Genomic DNA, 17,829 nt, shown 5'->3' on the forward strand with positions numbered 1-17,829 from the left:
AACTTGCACATTCTGTGGCAGGCCTGCCACAGCCTAAATCTGTCAAGGCCCATTCCACAAGGAAGGTGGGCTCATCCTGGGCGGCTGCCCGAGGGGTCTCGGCATTACAACTTTGCCGAGCAGCTACGTGGTCGGGGGAGAACACGTTTGTAAAATTCTACAAATTTGATACCCTGGCTAAAGAGGACCTGGAGTTCTCTCATTCGGTGCTGCAGAGTCATCCGCACTCTCCCGCCCGTTTGGGAGCTTTGGTATAATCCCCATGGTCCTGACGGAGTCCCCAGCATCCACTAGGACGTCAGAGAAAATAAGATTTTACTTACCGATAAATCTATTTCTCGTAGTCCGTAGTGGATGCTGGGCGCCCATCCCAAGTGCGGATTGTCTGCAATACTTGTACATAGTTATTGTTACAAAAAATATCGGGTTGTTATTGTTGTGAGCCGTCTGTTCAGAGGCTCCTACGTTTGTCATACTGTTAACTGGGTTCAGATCACAAGTTGTACGGTGTGATTGGTGTGGCTGGTATGAGTCTTACCCGGGATTCAAAATCCTTCCTTATTGTGTACGCTCGTCCGGGCACAGTATCCTAACTGAGGCTTGGAGGAGGGTCATAGGGGGAGGAGCCAGTGCACACCACCTGATCCTAAAGCTTTATTTTTGTGCCCTGTCTCCTGCGGAGCCGCTAATCCCCATGGTCCTGACGGAGTCCCCAGCATCCACTACGGACTACGAGAAATAGATTTATCGGTAAGTAAAATCTTATTTATTCACAAGTGCATGATTTTAAGTAGTGATACTGTAGAGTTTCTCCTATTTTGAATCTTAGTCAAACATTCAGTTAACCATTGACTTATAATAACATTCTGGGGGGGTTTTGAGGAAGGGGGTTGGTTTTTTTTCATTGGCTGAATGTGAAGTCCATATTCAACTCTGTGATTTGTCTTGGAGTCTCCCATTAACTTGGCCGAACATTCCTACCTTACTTTCTGATGAGATAGATGTGAGCTTTGGCAACATATAAAAGTTTGATCTACTGTTTGTGATTTACTGTTGGAGAAGGAGAGAAAGATGTTTACTCCAAAGATGGCACACCAGAGATTAATACGAACTTATAACATTCTCCTAGCGTGTAAATCCAATGGACTGCTAATTTTAAACATTTACTGTATAGTCCCTCGTTATTGTAGGTGTTCTGTGTTTTGGGCAACTACTGTATCTGCGGCCTTATTCAGAGACAGAACGCTGCATACGCAGCCATATCTGCGTCCATCTCCTCACATGCTGAGGGCCACGCAGCATGTGTGAGGCAGTCTCCCGATGTGTCCGCAATGAGATTGTGGACACATTGGAACTAAGGTTGACCTAGCTGCTCTGTCATGCGTGTGACGTTCATTGTCACCTCATATAACATGGTATGATTTCTGTGTAAGAATTGGTAGTCCTTTTTGAGTCGCCATATTATGCCTACACATTATAAACCTTGACAACAAAAATTCTAAAAGGAGAAAGTGTTTTTCATATATCCTGGGTAGTCTGATGTGCTTGCATGGTGTTACTGTAGATAATACTTAGAGTCAATAATGTACTAGTACAGAGCTGTGTGTGTCTCCCTCCAGATGAGCTGCATCATGTTCAGTCTGGCTCTAATGATGCAAAGCAGGAGATCCAGCAGCTGGGCAAAGAGTTGGCGGAGGCCCAGGATCTAGCCAAGTCCAGCAGACAGAAATGCTTAGAACTTCAAGGTGAGATCTGGAAATCAGGAGGTGGTGTAAAGAGTTTTATAAGACCATTTTAACTTTTCTACGTGATGTTTACATAGAGAGTTTGTGTCTCACAATCAGACCTGCTATATTTGCAGAGGAGATGCACTTCTCGTAGATAAATATGAACTGTCAAAATACAGCCACAATATAAAGTTCCAGACATGAATATTACTGTATGACACTAATACTAGTAAGGACCATAACAAAGGATTCAGTGCCATCCACAGCTTTTCCTGCAACTGTTGATCAGCTACTATATGGTTCCATGAGCAATGGTGGTGATTTCATTTGTTATCCACTATTGTAGGTTGGCATTTATCCAGAACTATCGTCTGGATTCTTTGGCCTGACAAATAAAAGGCATTGGATTGACAGCATGGAGTTAGATCAAGATCTATTGCATATGTGGGTTTCTCCTGCAGGGTCCACAGATTATATCCACAGGATAACATTGGGATATGAGGTAGCAACAGCGGATTGGCACTAACTATCTAAGCTTTCAGCTTTCCAGAATGCAACGGGCCAGTCCCCTATATCCCTGACTCAGGTAAATCAGTTTTTTTTGGTGGTGCGGCAGGAGCCGGACCATGGTCAATGGGCTGCTGGTTTTTAGCAGCCATAAGCTTTTTATACATTTTTTTTATAGTCTTACATTTTTTTGAGCGATCTTTCTAAAAAGCGTCTTATATGTACCTTAGAAAGAGTCGCTCCAACAACTTCCCGCTGGGTCACAACAACGCTTACCCACGTGTACAGTGCTGTTTCAGCAGGAGTCTGTGTAGGATGTACTAGCAGGTCCAACAGACGTTACCAGGTTGTGGCCGGAGCAGGGGAAGAAGGTAAGGCATCGGTTCCGCTTAGAAGGGGAAACGCGAGACACAGCCTCACTGTTTCGGGATGGAGACTACCGAACAGTCGCTGACGCGACTGCCACCTCGGGTGCACCAAAGCTAGGCCTCAGGGATCATAGGCTCCAGGGGTTGTATGAGGCCGCAACCCTAACAACCTAGGGTTGATGTCAGCAGTGGGGAGTTAGAAGCTCCCTAGGTCGTCCCTCCCCCAGTTCATGACCAGTTTCCTCCGAGTTTCCCGCCATGAACTGAGTTCCCGCTTCCGTCTGAGACGCTCTGTATCTAAAAGTACCCAGTCGCAGCATAGGCAGCTGTATGACTGTTGCATTGGTGTTCAGTTGAGCGTCTGTGTTCACTGTAGGTTGTGTACACTAATAGCGCATGGATACACTCAGCGTTCACTAACGTATTGATCGATCCTGGAAGCGGGGTGAAGTCTCCCTTTATCCTGGCCTGTTGCATTCTGGGAGGCCAAAAGCTTTGATCATTGGTGCCAAACCGTTGTCGCTACCCCATATCCCAATGTTATCCTGTGGATACTGTGGACTTAAGAGAAATAGCGTTATCAACAGTAAGTCTACCATAACGATTATTTCTTCAACATCAATGGGCGACTTTAGTGTAGTAATAAATATTCACACCGCAGAGGCCAGTGTCCACTAGAGGAAGCGCACAGTACATTCTGTTCTTAGGTGTCTTAATAGTAGCTTTATATGTGTCTCTATTTGCAGCACTTCTGGAAGAGGAGCGAAAGTCCAGTAGGAAACAGACTGAGGAGTCCACCAAGCAGATTCACCAGCTCCAAGGTAGGTATCAAACAAGATAACGATAATACTTGATCCAAGTAATCAGTGGGTCTTGTATCAACTTTGTGCCAAGAAACTGATCATTCACGATTTCATAAATGTGTTAAGCAGTTCATTCATATATTGACTCCTAGCATAACCTCTTTGATGGTTACCTTTCTATACTAGGGTTAGACTGACATCACAATGTGGCTATTGCTTCTTTGTTCAGCTGAACTGCACAGGTTACAGGAAGAGATTGAAATCCTGCGGGAACAGAAAGAGAATGAGATTTCCAGCACTCGGGAAGAGCTGATGAATGCCCAGGAGGAGATTGCTATCCTGAAACACGTCTCGGAACAGATGGCCACAGAAAGAGAGAACGAGATAGCAGAGCTTCAGGGAGAGCTGCAGGAGGTGCGATTTGAGCTCGAACATTGGCGGAAAACTGCCTCTAGCAACGAGAAGGAAATTATCGGTCTGCAGGCCAGTTTCCAGGCCCAATGCCAGGACCAGGAGAGCCAACAGAAGAGCGAGTCAGCCCGGTTGCAAGGTTGGTGGAATCTGTGATATTTTCATAAAGTTGCATAAAAAACTGGGGTTATACTTCAACTCACACATTTTACCCCGGTGCGTCACAGTTTGGGTGTTATTTCTCTTTAACATTCATAGAATAATGCCTTTATATACCTGTACATCAGAGCTGGCCAAACCGGTCCTCGAGATCTACCAACAGTTCATGTTTTCTGGGCCTCCTGGAGATCTGTAGAATTGTCAGTTAGGAATGAATGCAGCACATCTTAATTAGTAATGACTACACCTGTGCACCAGCTAGGTGGTCTGGAAAATGTGAACTGTTGGTAGATCTCGAGGACTGGTTTTACCAGCTCTGCTGTACATGAAGATGGAGAGCTGAGATTATTAGGGTTCATACAGTCACTTGTTCTGTATTCTCTCATCAGTGGAACTGGAGGAGCTGAAGCAGAATGTCACTTCTCTGGAGGCGGAGTGCCTGTCTCTGCAGAAGGAGAATGCGGTGCTGAGTGAGAAGAGCCAGAGGATTGAGCACGAGCTTCGCAGGTGAGGACAGAGTGCAATGCAGAAATACAGAACACACTGGTCACAGAGATTTGGTGTGTTTGTGTTAGAAACACATTTACTAGTTCTGTGTTTGTTGCTTTATGACCCAAAGGACAGAAAAAAGTACTCTCGCTGGGATCGCTGACCTACCTATGTATAGTAAAACTTAAACTTTTAATCCCTATAAGAATAAAATCCTGAGTTGAGCTCAGTGGAACGTACAAATATGAAAAACATCAAAAGCACATTAAAAAAAAAACTTTGTTCGTGAGTAAATGTTATGATGCTCATTTGATCTATTGATAGTGAATAAGAGCCAGAGGGTTGACAGTATACACTCCTAGTTCAGAGTGCATAAACCAGGTGTGTCATAACGTATGTCTTGCTTGAATATCGGACACTTTATTGGAGGAGACTGCAAAAGCAGATGCTTTCTTTTATACCATTTTCTCCCGCAAATTTGCTATTTGATATTTTTTGTAATTTTTATGTTTTACTGAGATCAACTCTCCGAATTTCATTCTTATAGCAATTAAAAGCTACGCTTTAATATACGTAGGTAACAGTAGCAGATCTTGCCACGGGCAAGCAGGATTTTTGCCCGGGGCGCCGATGTCTGGAGGGGGCCGCCGTGGCAAGATCCGCTAAGGTGTCTTTGAAAAGTGATGGGTGGTGACAGGGAGATTGCCTAGGCACACGCAGTGATGGTCCGTCTTGTGGGCGTGTCTGTAAAAGTGGGTGTGCACACAGATGCTCAGCTGCTCATGTAGGAGCTGTTACACGGGCGGGTAAACTGCACCTGCCATAAGGTTTCTATATTGCTAGATATGGACCAATCAGTATTTCAGCCCCTACAGGTGCTGATAGTGGGTGTCTCAGTTCTCGCACAGTCTGACGCATGCATTTACACCAGGGTAACTTCATCTGCATAAAGTAGCAGACAGGTGACCACCATAGACTCTGGTTCAGGCCCTCAGGGTGTGATTGTACAGATGTATCTTGTTCATGTTGTGTCGCTCGCCTGAATCGAGCCCTTTGATCACTATTCTGATATACTTAGGATGTTCACAGGTATTCTGTACCTAATTAATGCAAACAGATTATTTGCTGATGAGGAGCCAACTAATTGAGCCAACTAATTGCTGATGAGGAGCCAACTAATTACTGCTTTATCAAGAAGTAGGCCAGTGGAGAATTTACCTATAGCGACCAATCAGCTGCTACCTATCAATATATAGAATGTACTTGATAAATGCTACCTTATAGCTTTGGTATTTGCTATGGGCAACGTCTCCACTAATCCAATTTTCTCTATCGTCCTAGTGGATGCTGGGGTTCCTGAAAGGACCATGGGGAATAGCGGCTCCGCAGGAGACAGGGCACAAAAAGTAAAGCTTTTCCAGATCAGGTGGTGTGCACTGGCTCCTCCCCCTATGACCCTCCTCCAGACTCCAGTTAGATTTTTGTGCCCGGCCGAGAAGGGTGCAATCTAGGTGGCTCTCCTAAAGAGCTGCTTAGAAAAAGTTTAGCTAGGTTTTTTATTTTACAGTGATTCCTGCTGGCAACAGGATCACTGCAGCGAGGGACTGAGGGGAGAAGGAGTCAACTCACCTGCGTGCAGGATGGATTGGCTTCTTGGCTACTGGACATCAAGCTCCAGAGGGACGATCACAGGTACAGCCTGGATGGTCACCGGAGCCGCGCCGCCGGCCCCCTTGCAGATGCTGAAGTCAGAAGAGGTCCAGAATCGGCGGCTGAAGACTCCTGCAGTCTTCTAAAGGTAGCGCACAGCACTGCAGCTGTGCGCCATTTTCCTCTCAGCACACTTCACACGCGGTCACTGAGGGTGCAGGGCGCTGGGGGGGGGCGCCCTGGGAGGCAAATGTAACCTATATAAAGGCTAAAAATACCTCACATATAGCCCCTAGAGGCTATATGGAGATATTTAACCCCTGCCTGATTTCTCTAAATAGCGGGAGACGAGCCCGCCAGAAAAGGGGCGGGGCCTATCTCCTCAGCACACGGCGCCATTTCCTCTCACAGCTCCGCTGGTCAGGACGGCTCCCAAGTCTCTCCCCTGCACTGCACTACAGAAACAGGGTAAAACGGAGAGGGGGGGGCAAATTTATGGCGATATTTTGATATAACAAAGCAGCTATAAGGGAGCACTTATTATAAGGCTATCCCTGATATATATATATAGCGCTTTTGGTGTGTGCTGGCAAACTCTCCCTCTGTCTCCCCAAAGGGCTAGTGGGTCCTGTCTTCGTTAGGAGCATTCCCTGTGTGTCTGCTGTGTGTCGGTACGTGTGTGTCGACATGTATGAGGACGATATTGGTGTGGAGGCGGAGCAATTGCCAAATATGAGGATGTCACCCCCTAGGGAGTCGACACCAGAATGGATGCCTTTATTTATGGAACTACGGGATAGTGTCAACACGCTAAAGCAGTCGTTTGACGACATGAGGCGGCCGGACAATCAATTAGTGCCTGTCCAGGCGACTCAAACACCGTCAGGGGCTGTGAAACGCCCTTTGCCTCAGTCGGTCGACACAGACCCAGACACAGGCACTGACTCCAGTGGTGACGGTGACGAATCAACCGTATTTTCCAGTAGGGCCACACGTTATATGATTTTGGCAATGAAGGAGGCGTTACATTTAGCTGATACTACAGGTACCACTAAACAGGGTATTATGTGGGGTGTGAAAAAACTACCTATAGTTTTTCCTGAATCAGAAGAATTAAATGACGTGTGTAATGAAGCGTGGGTTGCCCCTGATAAAAAGCTGATAATTTCAAAGAAATTATTGGCATTATACCCTTTCCCGCCAGAGGTTAGGGAGCGCTGGGAAACACCTCCTAGGGTGGACAAGGCGCTAACACGCTTATCTAAACAAGTGGCGTTACCCTCTCCTGAGACGGCCGCACTTAAAGATCCATCAGATAGGAGGATGGAAAATATCCAAAAAAGTATATACACACATGCAGGTGTTATACTACGACCAGCTGTAGCGACTGCCTGGATGTGCAGTGCTGGGGTAGTTTGGTCAGAGTCCCTGATTGAAAATATTGATACCCTGGACAGGGACAATATTTTACTGTCGTTAGAACAAATAAAGGATGCATTTCTTTATATGCGTGATGCACAGAGGGATATCTGCACACTGGCATCACGGGTAAGTGCTATGTCCATTTCGGCCAGAAGAGCTTTATGGACGCGACAGTGGACAGGCGATGCGGATTCAAAACGGCATATGGAAGTTTTGCCGTATAAAGGGGAGGAGTTATTTGGAGTCGGTCTATCAGATTTGGTGGCCACGGCTACAGCCGGGAAATCCACCTTTCTACCTCAAGTCACTCCCCAACATAAAAAGGCACCGACTTTTCAACCGCAGCCTTTTCGTTCCTTTAAAAATAAGAGAGCAAAGGGCTATTCATATCTGCCACGAGGCAGAGGTCGAGGGAAGAGACAGCAACACGCAGCTCCTTCCCAGGAACAGAAGCCCTCCCCGGCTTCTACAAAAGCCTCAGCATGACGCTGGGGCTTCTCAAGCGGACTCGGGGACGGTGGGCGGTCGTCTCAAAAATTACAGCGCGCAGTGGGCTCACTCGCAGGTAGATCCCTGGATCCTGCAGATAATATCTCAAGGGTACAGGTTGGAATTAGAGACAGATCCACCTCGCCGTTTCCTGAAGTCTGCTTTACCAACGTCCCCCTCCGAAAGGGAGACGGTTTTGGAAGCCATTCACAAGCTGTACTCTCAGCAGGTGATAGTCAAGGTACCTCTTCTACAACAAGGGAAGGGGTATTATTCCACTCTTTTTGTGGTACCGAAGCCGGATGGCTCGGTAAGGCCTATTCTAAATCTGAAGTCCTTGAACCTGTACATAAAGAAGTTCAAGTTCAAGATGGAGTCACTCAGAGCAGTGATAGCGAACCTGGAAGAGGGGGACTTTATGGTATCCTTGGACATCAAGGATGCGTATCTCCACGTTCCAATTTACCCCTCACACCAGGGGTACCTCAGGTTCGTTGTACAAAACTGTCACTATCCGTTTCAGACGCTGCCGTTCGGATTGTCCACGGCACCTCGGATCTTTACAAAGGTAATGGCCGAGATGATGATTCTTCTTCGAAGAAAAGGCATATTAATTATCCCATACTTGGACGATCTCCTAATAAGGGCAAGGTCCAGAGAACAGCTAGAGATGGGATTAGCACTGTCTCAAGAAGTGCTAAAACAGCACGGGTGGATTCTGAATATTCCAAAATCCCAGTTAATGCCGACAACTCGGCTGCTGTTCCTAGGGATGATTCTGGACACGGTTCAGAAAAAGGTTTTTCTCCCGGAGGAAAAAGCCAAGGAGTTATCCGAGCTTGTCAGGAACCTCCTAAAACCAGGAAAGGTGTCTGTACATCAATGCAAAATGGTCAGGGTCGCATCTTCAGATGCACCTACGGATAACCCTGTCTCCAAGGACAAGGGTGTCTCTTCTGTGGTGGTTGCAGAGTCCTCATCTATTGGAGGGCCGCAGATTCGGCATACAGGATTGGATCCTGGTGACCACGGACGCCAGCCTGAGAGGCTGGGGAGCAGTCACACAAGGAAGAAACTTCCAGGGAGTATGGACGAGTCTGGAAACGTCTCTTCACATAAACATTCTGGAACTAAGAGCAATATACAATGCTCTAAGCCAGGCAGAACCTCTGCTTCAGGGAAAACCGGTGTTGATCCAGTCGGACAACATCACGGCAGTCGCCCATGTGAACAGACAGGGCGGCACAAGAAGCAGGAGTGCAATGGCAGAAGCTGCAAGGATTCTTCGCTGGGCAGAGAATCATGTGATAGCACTGTCAGCAGTGTTCATCCCGGGAGTGGACAACTGGGAAGCAGACTTCCTCAGCAGACACGATCTTCACCCGGGAGAGTGGGGACTTCATCCGGAAGTCTTCCACATGCTGGTAACCCGTTGGGAAAGACCAATGGTGGACATGATGGCGTCTCGCCTCAACAAAAAACTGGACAGGTATTGCGCCAGGTCAAGAGATCCGCAGGCACTAGCTGTGGACGCGCTGGTAACGCCTTGGGTGTACCAGTCGGTGTATGTGTTTCCTCCTCTGCCTCTCATACCAAAAGTATTGAGAATTATACGGCAAAGAGGCGTAAGAACGATACTAGTGGTTCCGGATTGGCCAAGAAGGACTTGGTACCCGGAACTTCAAGAGATGATCACGGAAGATCCGTGGCCTCTACCTCTAAGGAGGGACTTGCTTCAGCAGGGTCCCTGTCTGTTTCAAGACTTACCGCGGCTGCGTTTGACGGCATGGCGGTTGAACGCCGGATCCTAAAGGAAAAAGGCATGCCGGAAGAAGTCATTCCTACTTTGATTAAAGCAAGGAAGGAAGTAACCGTGCAACATTATCACCGAATTTGGCGAAAATATGTTGCGTGGTGCGAAGATCAGAGTGCTCCGACGGAGGAATTTCAACTGGGTCGATTCCTACATTTCCTGCAATCAGGATTGTCTATGGGTCTCAAATTGGGATCTATTAAGGTTCAAATTTCGGCCCTGTCGATTTTCTTTCAAAAAGAATTGGCTTCAGTCCCTGAAGTCCAGACCTTTGTTAAGGGAGTGCTGCATATACAGCCTCCTGTGGTGCCTCCAGTGGCACCGTGGGATCTCAATGTGGTTTTGGACTTTCTAAAATCTCATTGGTTTGAACCACTAAAAAAGGTGGATTTGAAATATCTCACTTGGAAAGTGACCATGCTTCTAGCCCTGGCTTCTGCCAGGAGAGTATCAGAATTGGCAGCTTTATCTTACAAAAGCCCATATCTGATTTTCCATTCAGACAGGGCAGAACTGCGGACTCGTCCGCATTTTCTCCCTAAGGTGGTGTCAGCATTTCATCTGAACCAGCCTATTGTAGTGCCTGCGGCTACAAGTGACTTGGAGGACTCCAAGTTACTGGACGTTGTCAGAGCATTAAAAATATATATTGCAAGGACAGCTGGAGTCAGAAAATCTGACTCGTTGTTTATATTGTATGCACCCAACAAGATGGGTGCTCCTGCGTCTAAGCAGACGATTGCTCGTTGGATCTGTAGCACAATCCAACTTGCACATTCTGTGGCAGGCCTGCCACAGCCTAAATCTGTAAAGGCCCACTCCACAAGGAAGGTGGGCTCATCTTGGGCGGCTGCCCGAGGGGTCTCGGCATTACAACTTTGCCGAGCAGCTACGTGGTCAGGGGAGAACACGTTTGTAAAATTTTACAAATTTGATACTCTGGCTAAGGAGGACCTGGAGTTCTCTCATTCGGTGCTGCAGAGTCATCCGCACTCTCCCGCCCGTTTGGGAGCTTTGGTATAATCCCCATGGTCCTTTCAGGAACCCCAGCATCCACTAGGACGATAGAGAAAATAAGATTTTACTTACCGATAAATCTATTTCTCGGAGTCCGTAGTGGATGCTGGGCGCCCATCCCAAGTGCGGATTATCTGCATAAATTGTACATAGTTATTGTTAACTAATTCGGGTTATTGTTGAAGGAAGCCATCTTTCAGAGGCTCCGCTGTTATCATACTGTTAACTGGGTTTAGATCACAGGTTGTACGGTGTGATTGGTGTGGCTGGTATGAGTCTTACCCGGGATTCAAAATCCTCCCTTATTGTGTACGCTCGTCCGGGCACAGTACCTAACTGGAGTCTGGAGGAGGGTCATAGGGGGAGGAGCCAGTGCACACCACCTGATCTGGAAAAGCTTTACTTTTTGTGCCCTGTCTCCTGCGGAGCCGCTATTCCCCATGGTCCTTTCAGGAACCCCAGCATCCACTACGGACTCCGAGAAATAGATTTATCGGTAAGTAAAATCTTATTTTCACTTTTCAACCACTAAAGTTGCACCATTTTTTCTTTACAATATAAGCAAAAATCTAGTTTAAAATCTCCAATTGTATGTTCTTGCCCAGCTAATTCTGGTCTGTTTGCATCCTCTGTACATACCAGCTCTCAGAAGCAGTCTATGGACCTTACTAGTGACCTCAGTGTCCTGGAGAGAACCCGGAAAGAACTTGAAAACCAGGTGGGTTGCTTGAAAGAGCAGAGTCACCGGGAAGCAGACAACTTGAAAACTCAGCTCAAAGAGGCAGAGAAACGTGTACACAGCGTTCAGCAAGAGGTAGGTTGTACATGATAGTGTAGTAACCATCCACCAGCTTTCAGATGGACATTTCATTTCTTATTATTATTTCTCTAACGTCCTAAGTGGATGCTGGGGACTCCGTCGGGACCATGGGGAATAGCGGCTCCGCAGGAGACAGGGCACAAAAAGTAAGCTTTTAGGATCACATGGTGTGTACTGGCTCCTCCCCCTATGACCCTCCTCCAAGCCTCAGTTAGGTTTTTGTGCCCGTCCGAGCAGGGTGCAATCTAGGTGGCTCTCCTAAAGAGCTGCTTAGAAAAAGTTTTTTAGGTTTTTTATTTTCAGTGAGTCCTGCTGGCAACAGGCTCACTGCATCGAGGGACTTAGGGGAGAGAATTTCAACTCACCTGCGTGCAGGATGGATTGGATTCTTAGGCTACTGGACACCATTAGCTCCAGAGGGAGTCGGAACACAGGTCTCACCCTGGGGTTCGTCCCGGAGCCGCGCCGCCGACCCCCCTTACAGATGCTGAAGATTGAAGGTCCGGAAACAGGCGGCAGAAGGCTCTTCAGTCTTCATGAAGGTAGCGCACAGCACTGCAGCTGTGCGCCATTGTTGTCACACACTTCACACCAGACGATCACGGAGGGTGCAGGGCGCTGCTGGGGGCGCCCTGGGCAGCAATATATAATACCTTTTATGGCAAAAGAATACATCACATATAGCCATTAAGGCTATATGTATGTATTTAACCCATGCCAAATGTCTAAAACTCCGGGAGAAAAGCCCGCCGGAATAGGGGGCGGGGCTTATTCTCCTCAGCACACAGCGCCATTTTCCTGCTCAGCTCCGCTGTGAGGAAGGCTCCCAGGACTCTCCCCTGCACTGCACTACAGAAACAGGGTAAAACAGAGAGGGGGGGCATATTTTGGCGATATTTTTATATATTTAAGCGGCTATAAGGAACAACACTTATATAGGGTTGTTCCCATATATATTATAGCGCTTGGGTGTGTGCTGGCAAACTCTCCCTCTGTCTCACCAAAGGGCTAGTGGGGTCCTGTCTTCGATAAGAGCATTCCCTGTGTGTCTGCTGTGTGTCGGTACGTGTGTGTCGACATGTATGAGGACGATGTTGGCGTGGAGGCAGAGCAATTGCCGATAATGGTGATGTCACACCCCAGGGAGTCGACACCGGAATGGATGGCTTTGTTTATGGAATTACGTGATAATGTCCGCACATTACAAAAATCAGTTGACGACATGAGACGGCCGGCAAACCAATTAGTACCTGCCCAGGCGTCTCAGACACCGTCAGGGGCTGTAAAGCGCCCTTTACCTCAGTCGGTCGACACAGACCCAGACACAGACACTGAATCTAGTGTCGACGGTGATGAAACAAACGTATTTTCAAGTAGGGCCACACGTTATATGATCACGGCAATGAAGGAGGCTTTGCATATCTCTGATACTACAAGTACCACAAAAAGGGGTATTATGTGGGGGGTGAAAAAACTACCTGTAGTTTTTCCTGAATCAGAGGAATTAAATGATGTATGTGATGAAGCGTGGGTTAACCCAGATAGAAAAATGCTAATTTCAAAAAAGTTATTAGCATTATACCCTTTCCCGCCAGAGGTTAGGGCGCGCTGGGAAACACCCCCTCTGGTGGATAAGGCGCTCACACGCTTATCGAAACAAGTGGCGTTACCGTCTCCTGATACGGCCGCCCTCAAGGATCCAGCTGATAGGAGGCTGGAAACTACCCTGAAAAGTATATACACTCATACTGGTGTTATACTGCGACCAGCCATCGCCTCAGCCTGGATGTGCAGTGCTGGGGTCGTCTGGTTGGATTCCCTGACTGAAAATATTGATACCCTGGATAGGGACAGTATTTTATTGACTATAGAGCAATTAAAGGATGCTTTCCTTTATATGCGAGATGCGCAGAGAGATATTTGCACTCTGGCATCGAGAGTAAATGCGATGTCCATATCTGCCAGAAGGAGTTTATGGACGCGACAGTGGTCAGGTGATGCGGATTCCAAACGACATATGGAAGTATTGCCGTATAAAGGGGAGGAATTATTTGGCGTCGGTCTATCGGATCTGGTGGCTACGGCAACTGCCGGAAAATCCACTTTTTTACCTCAGACCCCCTCCCAACAGAAAAAGACACCGTCTTTTCAGCCGCAGTCCTTTCGTTCCTATAAGAACAAGCGGACAAAAGGACAGTCATATCTGCCTCGGGGCAGAGGAAGGGGTAAGAGAGGGCAGCAAGCAGCCCCTGCCCAGGAACAGAAGCCCTCCCAGGGTTCTGCAAAGCTCTCAGCATGACGCTGGGGCCTTACAAGCGGACTCAGGAACGGTGGGGGGTCGACTCAAGAATTTCAGCGCACAGTGGGCTTGCTCACAGGTGGACCCCTGGATTCTACAGGTAGTATCTCAGGGTTACAGGTTGGAATTCGAGAAGTCTCCCCCTCGCCGGTTCCTAAAGTCTGCTTTGCCAACGTCTCCCTCGGACAGGGCGACGGTATTGGAAGCCATTCACAAGCTGTTTGCTCAGCAGGTGATAGTCAAGGTACCCCTCCTACAACAGGGAAAGGGGTATTACTCCACGCTATTTGTGGTACTGAAGCCGGACGGCTCGGTAAGACCTATTCTAAATCTCAAATCTTTGAACCTGTACATACAAAAATTCAAGTTCAAGATGGAGTCACTCAGAGCAGTGATAGCGAATCTGGAAGAAGGGGACTTTATGGTGTCCCTGGACATAAAGGACGCTTACCTGCATGTCCCAATTTGCCCTTCACATCAAGGGTACCTCAGGTTCGTGGTGCAAAACTGTCATTATCAGTTTCAGACGCTGCCGTTTGGATTGTCCACGGCACCTCGGGTCTTTACCAAGGTAATGGCCGAAATGATGATCCTTCTACGAAGAAGAGGCGTATTAATTATCCCTTACTTGGACGATCTCCTGATAAGGGCAAGATCCAGAGAACAGCTGGAAGACGGAGTAGCACTAACCCAACTAGTGCTGCAACAACACGGGTGGATTCTGAATTTTCCAAAATCTCAGTTGACCCCGACGACACGTCTGCTGTTCCTGGGAATGATTCTGGACACGGTTCAGAAAAAGGTGTTTCTTCCGGAGGAGAAAGCCAGGGAGTTATCCGAACTTGTCAGGAACCTCCTAAAACCAGGGACAGTGTCTGTGCATCAATGCACAAGAGTCCTGGGAAAGATGGTGGCTTCTTACGAAGCGAATCCATTCGACAGATTCCACGCACGAACTTTTCAGTGGGATCTGCTGGACAAATGGTCCGGATCGCATCTGCAGATGCATCAGCGGATAACCTTATCGCCACGGACAAGGGTGTCTCTTCTGTGGTGGTTGCAGAGTGCTCATCTGTTAGAGGGCCGCAGATTCGGCATACAGGACTGGGTCCTGGTGACCACGGATGCCAGTCTGAGAGGCTGGGGAGCGGTCACACAAGGAAGAAACTTCCAGGGAGTATGGTCAAGCCTGGAGATGTCTCTTCACATAAATATACTGGAGCTAAGAGCGATTTACAATGCTCTAAGTCTGGCAAAACCCCTGCTTCAGGGTCAGCCGGTGTTGATCCAGTTGGACAACATCACGGCAGTCGCCCACGTAAACAGACAGGGCGGCACAAGAAGCAGGACAGCAATGGCAGAAGCTGCAAGGATTCTTCGCTGGGCGGAAGATCATGTGATAGCACTGTCAGTAGTATTCATTCCGGGAGTGGACAACTGGGAAGCAGACTTCCTCAGCAGACACGATCTACACCCGGGAGAGTGGGGACTTCATCCAGAAGTCTTCCACATGATTGTGAACCGTTGGGAAAAACCAATGGTGGATATGATGGCGTCCCGCCTCAACAAAAAACTGGACAGGTATTGCGCCAGGTCAAGAGATCCTCAGGCAATAGCTGTGGACGCTCTGGTAACACCGTGGGTGTTCCAGTCAGTGTATGTGTTCCCTCCTCTGCCTCTCATACCAAAAGTACTGAGAATTATACGGCAAAAGGGAGTAAGAACGATACTAGTGGCTCCGGATTGGCCAAGAAGAACTTGGTACCCGGAACTTCAAGAGATGCTCACGGAGGATCCGTGGCCTCTACCTCTAAGACGGGACCTGCTTCAGCAGGGACCGTGTCTATTCCAAGACTTACCGCGGCTGCGTTTGACGGCATGGCGGTTGAACGCCGAATTCTAAAGGAAAAAGGCATTCCGGAAGAGGTCATTCCTACACTGGTAAAGGCCAGGAAGGAGGTGACTGCACAACATTATCACCGCATTTGGAGGAAATATGTTGCGTGGTGTGAGGCCAGGAAGGCCCCCGTGGAGGAATTTCAACTGGGTCGATTCCTACATTTCCTGCAAACAGGATTGTCTATGGGCCTCAAATTGGGGTCCATTAAGGTTCAAATTTCGGGCCTGTCGATCTTCTTCCAGAAAGAATTGGCTTCAGTTCCTGAAGTCCAGACTTTTGTAAAAGGAGTACTACATATACAGCCCCCGGTTGTGCCCCCAGTGGCACCGTGGGATCTTAATGTAGTCTTGGATTTTCTAAAATCCCATTGGTTTGAGCCGCTCAAATCGGTGGAGATGAAGTATCTTACATGGAAAGTAACCATGCTACTGGCCCTGGCTTCAGCCAGGAGAGTATCAGAATTGGCGGCTTTATCATATAAGAGCCCATATCTGATTTTCCATACGGACAGGGCAGAACTGCGGACGCGTCCTCATTTTCTGCCTAAGGTGGTGTCAGCGTTTCACCTGAACCAGCCTATTGTGGTGCCTGCGGCTACTAACGAGTTGGAGGATTCCAAGTTGTTGGACGTGGTCCGGGCATTGAAAATATATATTTCAAGAACGGCTGGAGTCAGAAAGTCTGACTCACTGCTTATATTGTATGCACCCAACAAGATGGGTGCTCCTGCTTCTAAGCAGACGATTGCTCGTTGGATTTGTAGCACAATTCAACTTGCACATTCTGTGGCAGGCTTGCCACAACCTAAATCTGTCAAGGCCCATTCCACAAGGAAAGTGGGCTCATCCTGGGCGGCTGCCCGGGGAGTCTCGGCATTACAACTCTGCCGAGCTGCTACTTGGTCAGGGGCAAACACGTTTGCAAAATTCTACAAATTTGATACCCTGGCTGAGGAGGACCTTGAGTTCTCTCATTCGGTGCTGCAGAGTCATCCGCACTCTCCCGCCCGTTTGGGAGCTTTGGTATAATCCCCATGGTCCTGACGGAGTCCCCAGCATCCACTTAGGACGTTAGAGAAAATAAGAATTTACTTACCGATAATTCTATTTCTCGTAGTCCGTAGTGGATGCTGGGCGCCCATCCCAAGTGCGGATTGTCTGCAATACTTGTACATAGTTATTGTTACAAAAAAATCGGGTTGTTATTTGTTGTGAGCCGTCTGTTCAGAGGCTCCTACGTTTGTCATACTGTTAACTGGGTTCAGATCACAAGTTATACGGTGTGATTGGTGTGGCTGGTATGAGTCTTACCCGGGGTTCAATATCCTTCCTTATTGTGTACGCTCGTCCGGGCACAGTACCTAACTGAGGCTTGGAGGAGGGTCATAGGGGGAGGAGCCAGTACACACCATGTGATCCTAAAAGCTTACTTTTTGTGCCCTGTCTCCTGCGGAGCCGCTATTCCCCATGGTCCTGACGGAGTCCCCAGCATCCACTACGGACTACGAGAAATAGAATTATCGGTAAGTAAATTCTTATTTTCTCCTGGGATAGACATGGCCCATAGTAGGGCGGACACTCCCCAAGTGTAGTATTAATCCCATCAGAAACTCTAATTATATAAGCCCTTAATCACATAGTGTGTTTATGTATGTGTGTTTCTCCACGCATACACACACCCACACACCCTCCAACAAATAATGTCTTTTGGTGTTTTATATTGTGGGCACCTGTGCTTTATTTGACCATTTAAAAATGGCAGTAGGCAACCTGTTCCTGTTTAGAATCACATTACTTATTATTGCCCACCCCTTTTTGTGCTGTCCAATCAGTGTCACTTGGGCTTTCTTCTGGATAGTTGACATTACCTTGTGCTGTCTCCATCAGCTGCAGTGAGCCTCTTGCTGTCTCTATTAATTTAATATAGAAATTACCTGTCCGCCAAACATGAATGAA

The 17,829-nt window shown here is 47.7% G+C and overlaps 1 protein-coding gene across 5 annotated transcripts in view; it reads left to right on the top strand.

The window, feature by feature from the left end:
• Positions 1–17,829, top strand: part of SLMAP (sarcolemma associated protein) — a 266,543-nt gene that overhangs the window by 223,574 nt on the left and 25,140 nt on the right. For all 5 annotated transcript variants that reach the window (XM_063940865.1, XM_063940862.1, XM_063940866.1 and 2 more), the window contains 5 exons: positions 1,620–1,745; positions 3,349–3,423; positions 3,635–3,955; positions 4,365–4,482; positions 11,498–11,669. In XM_063940865.1, the coding sequence (XP_063796935.1) occupies positions 1,620–1,745; positions 3,349–3,423; positions 3,635–3,955; positions 4,365–4,482; positions 11,498–11,669 (812 nt within the window). The remainder of the gene's footprint in view (positions 1–1,619; positions 1,746–3,348; positions 3,424–3,634; positions 3,956–4,364; positions 4,483–11,497; positions 11,670–17,829) is intronic.

Source organism: Pseudophryne corroboree, chromosome 9 (genome assembly GCF_028390025.1).
Source record: "Pseudophryne corroboree isolate aPseCor3 chromosome 9, aPseCor3.hap2, whole genome shotgun sequence".
Classification (NCBI taxonomy): Eukaryota; Metazoa; Chordata; class Amphibia; order Anura; family Myobatrachidae; genus Pseudophryne; species Pseudophryne corroboree.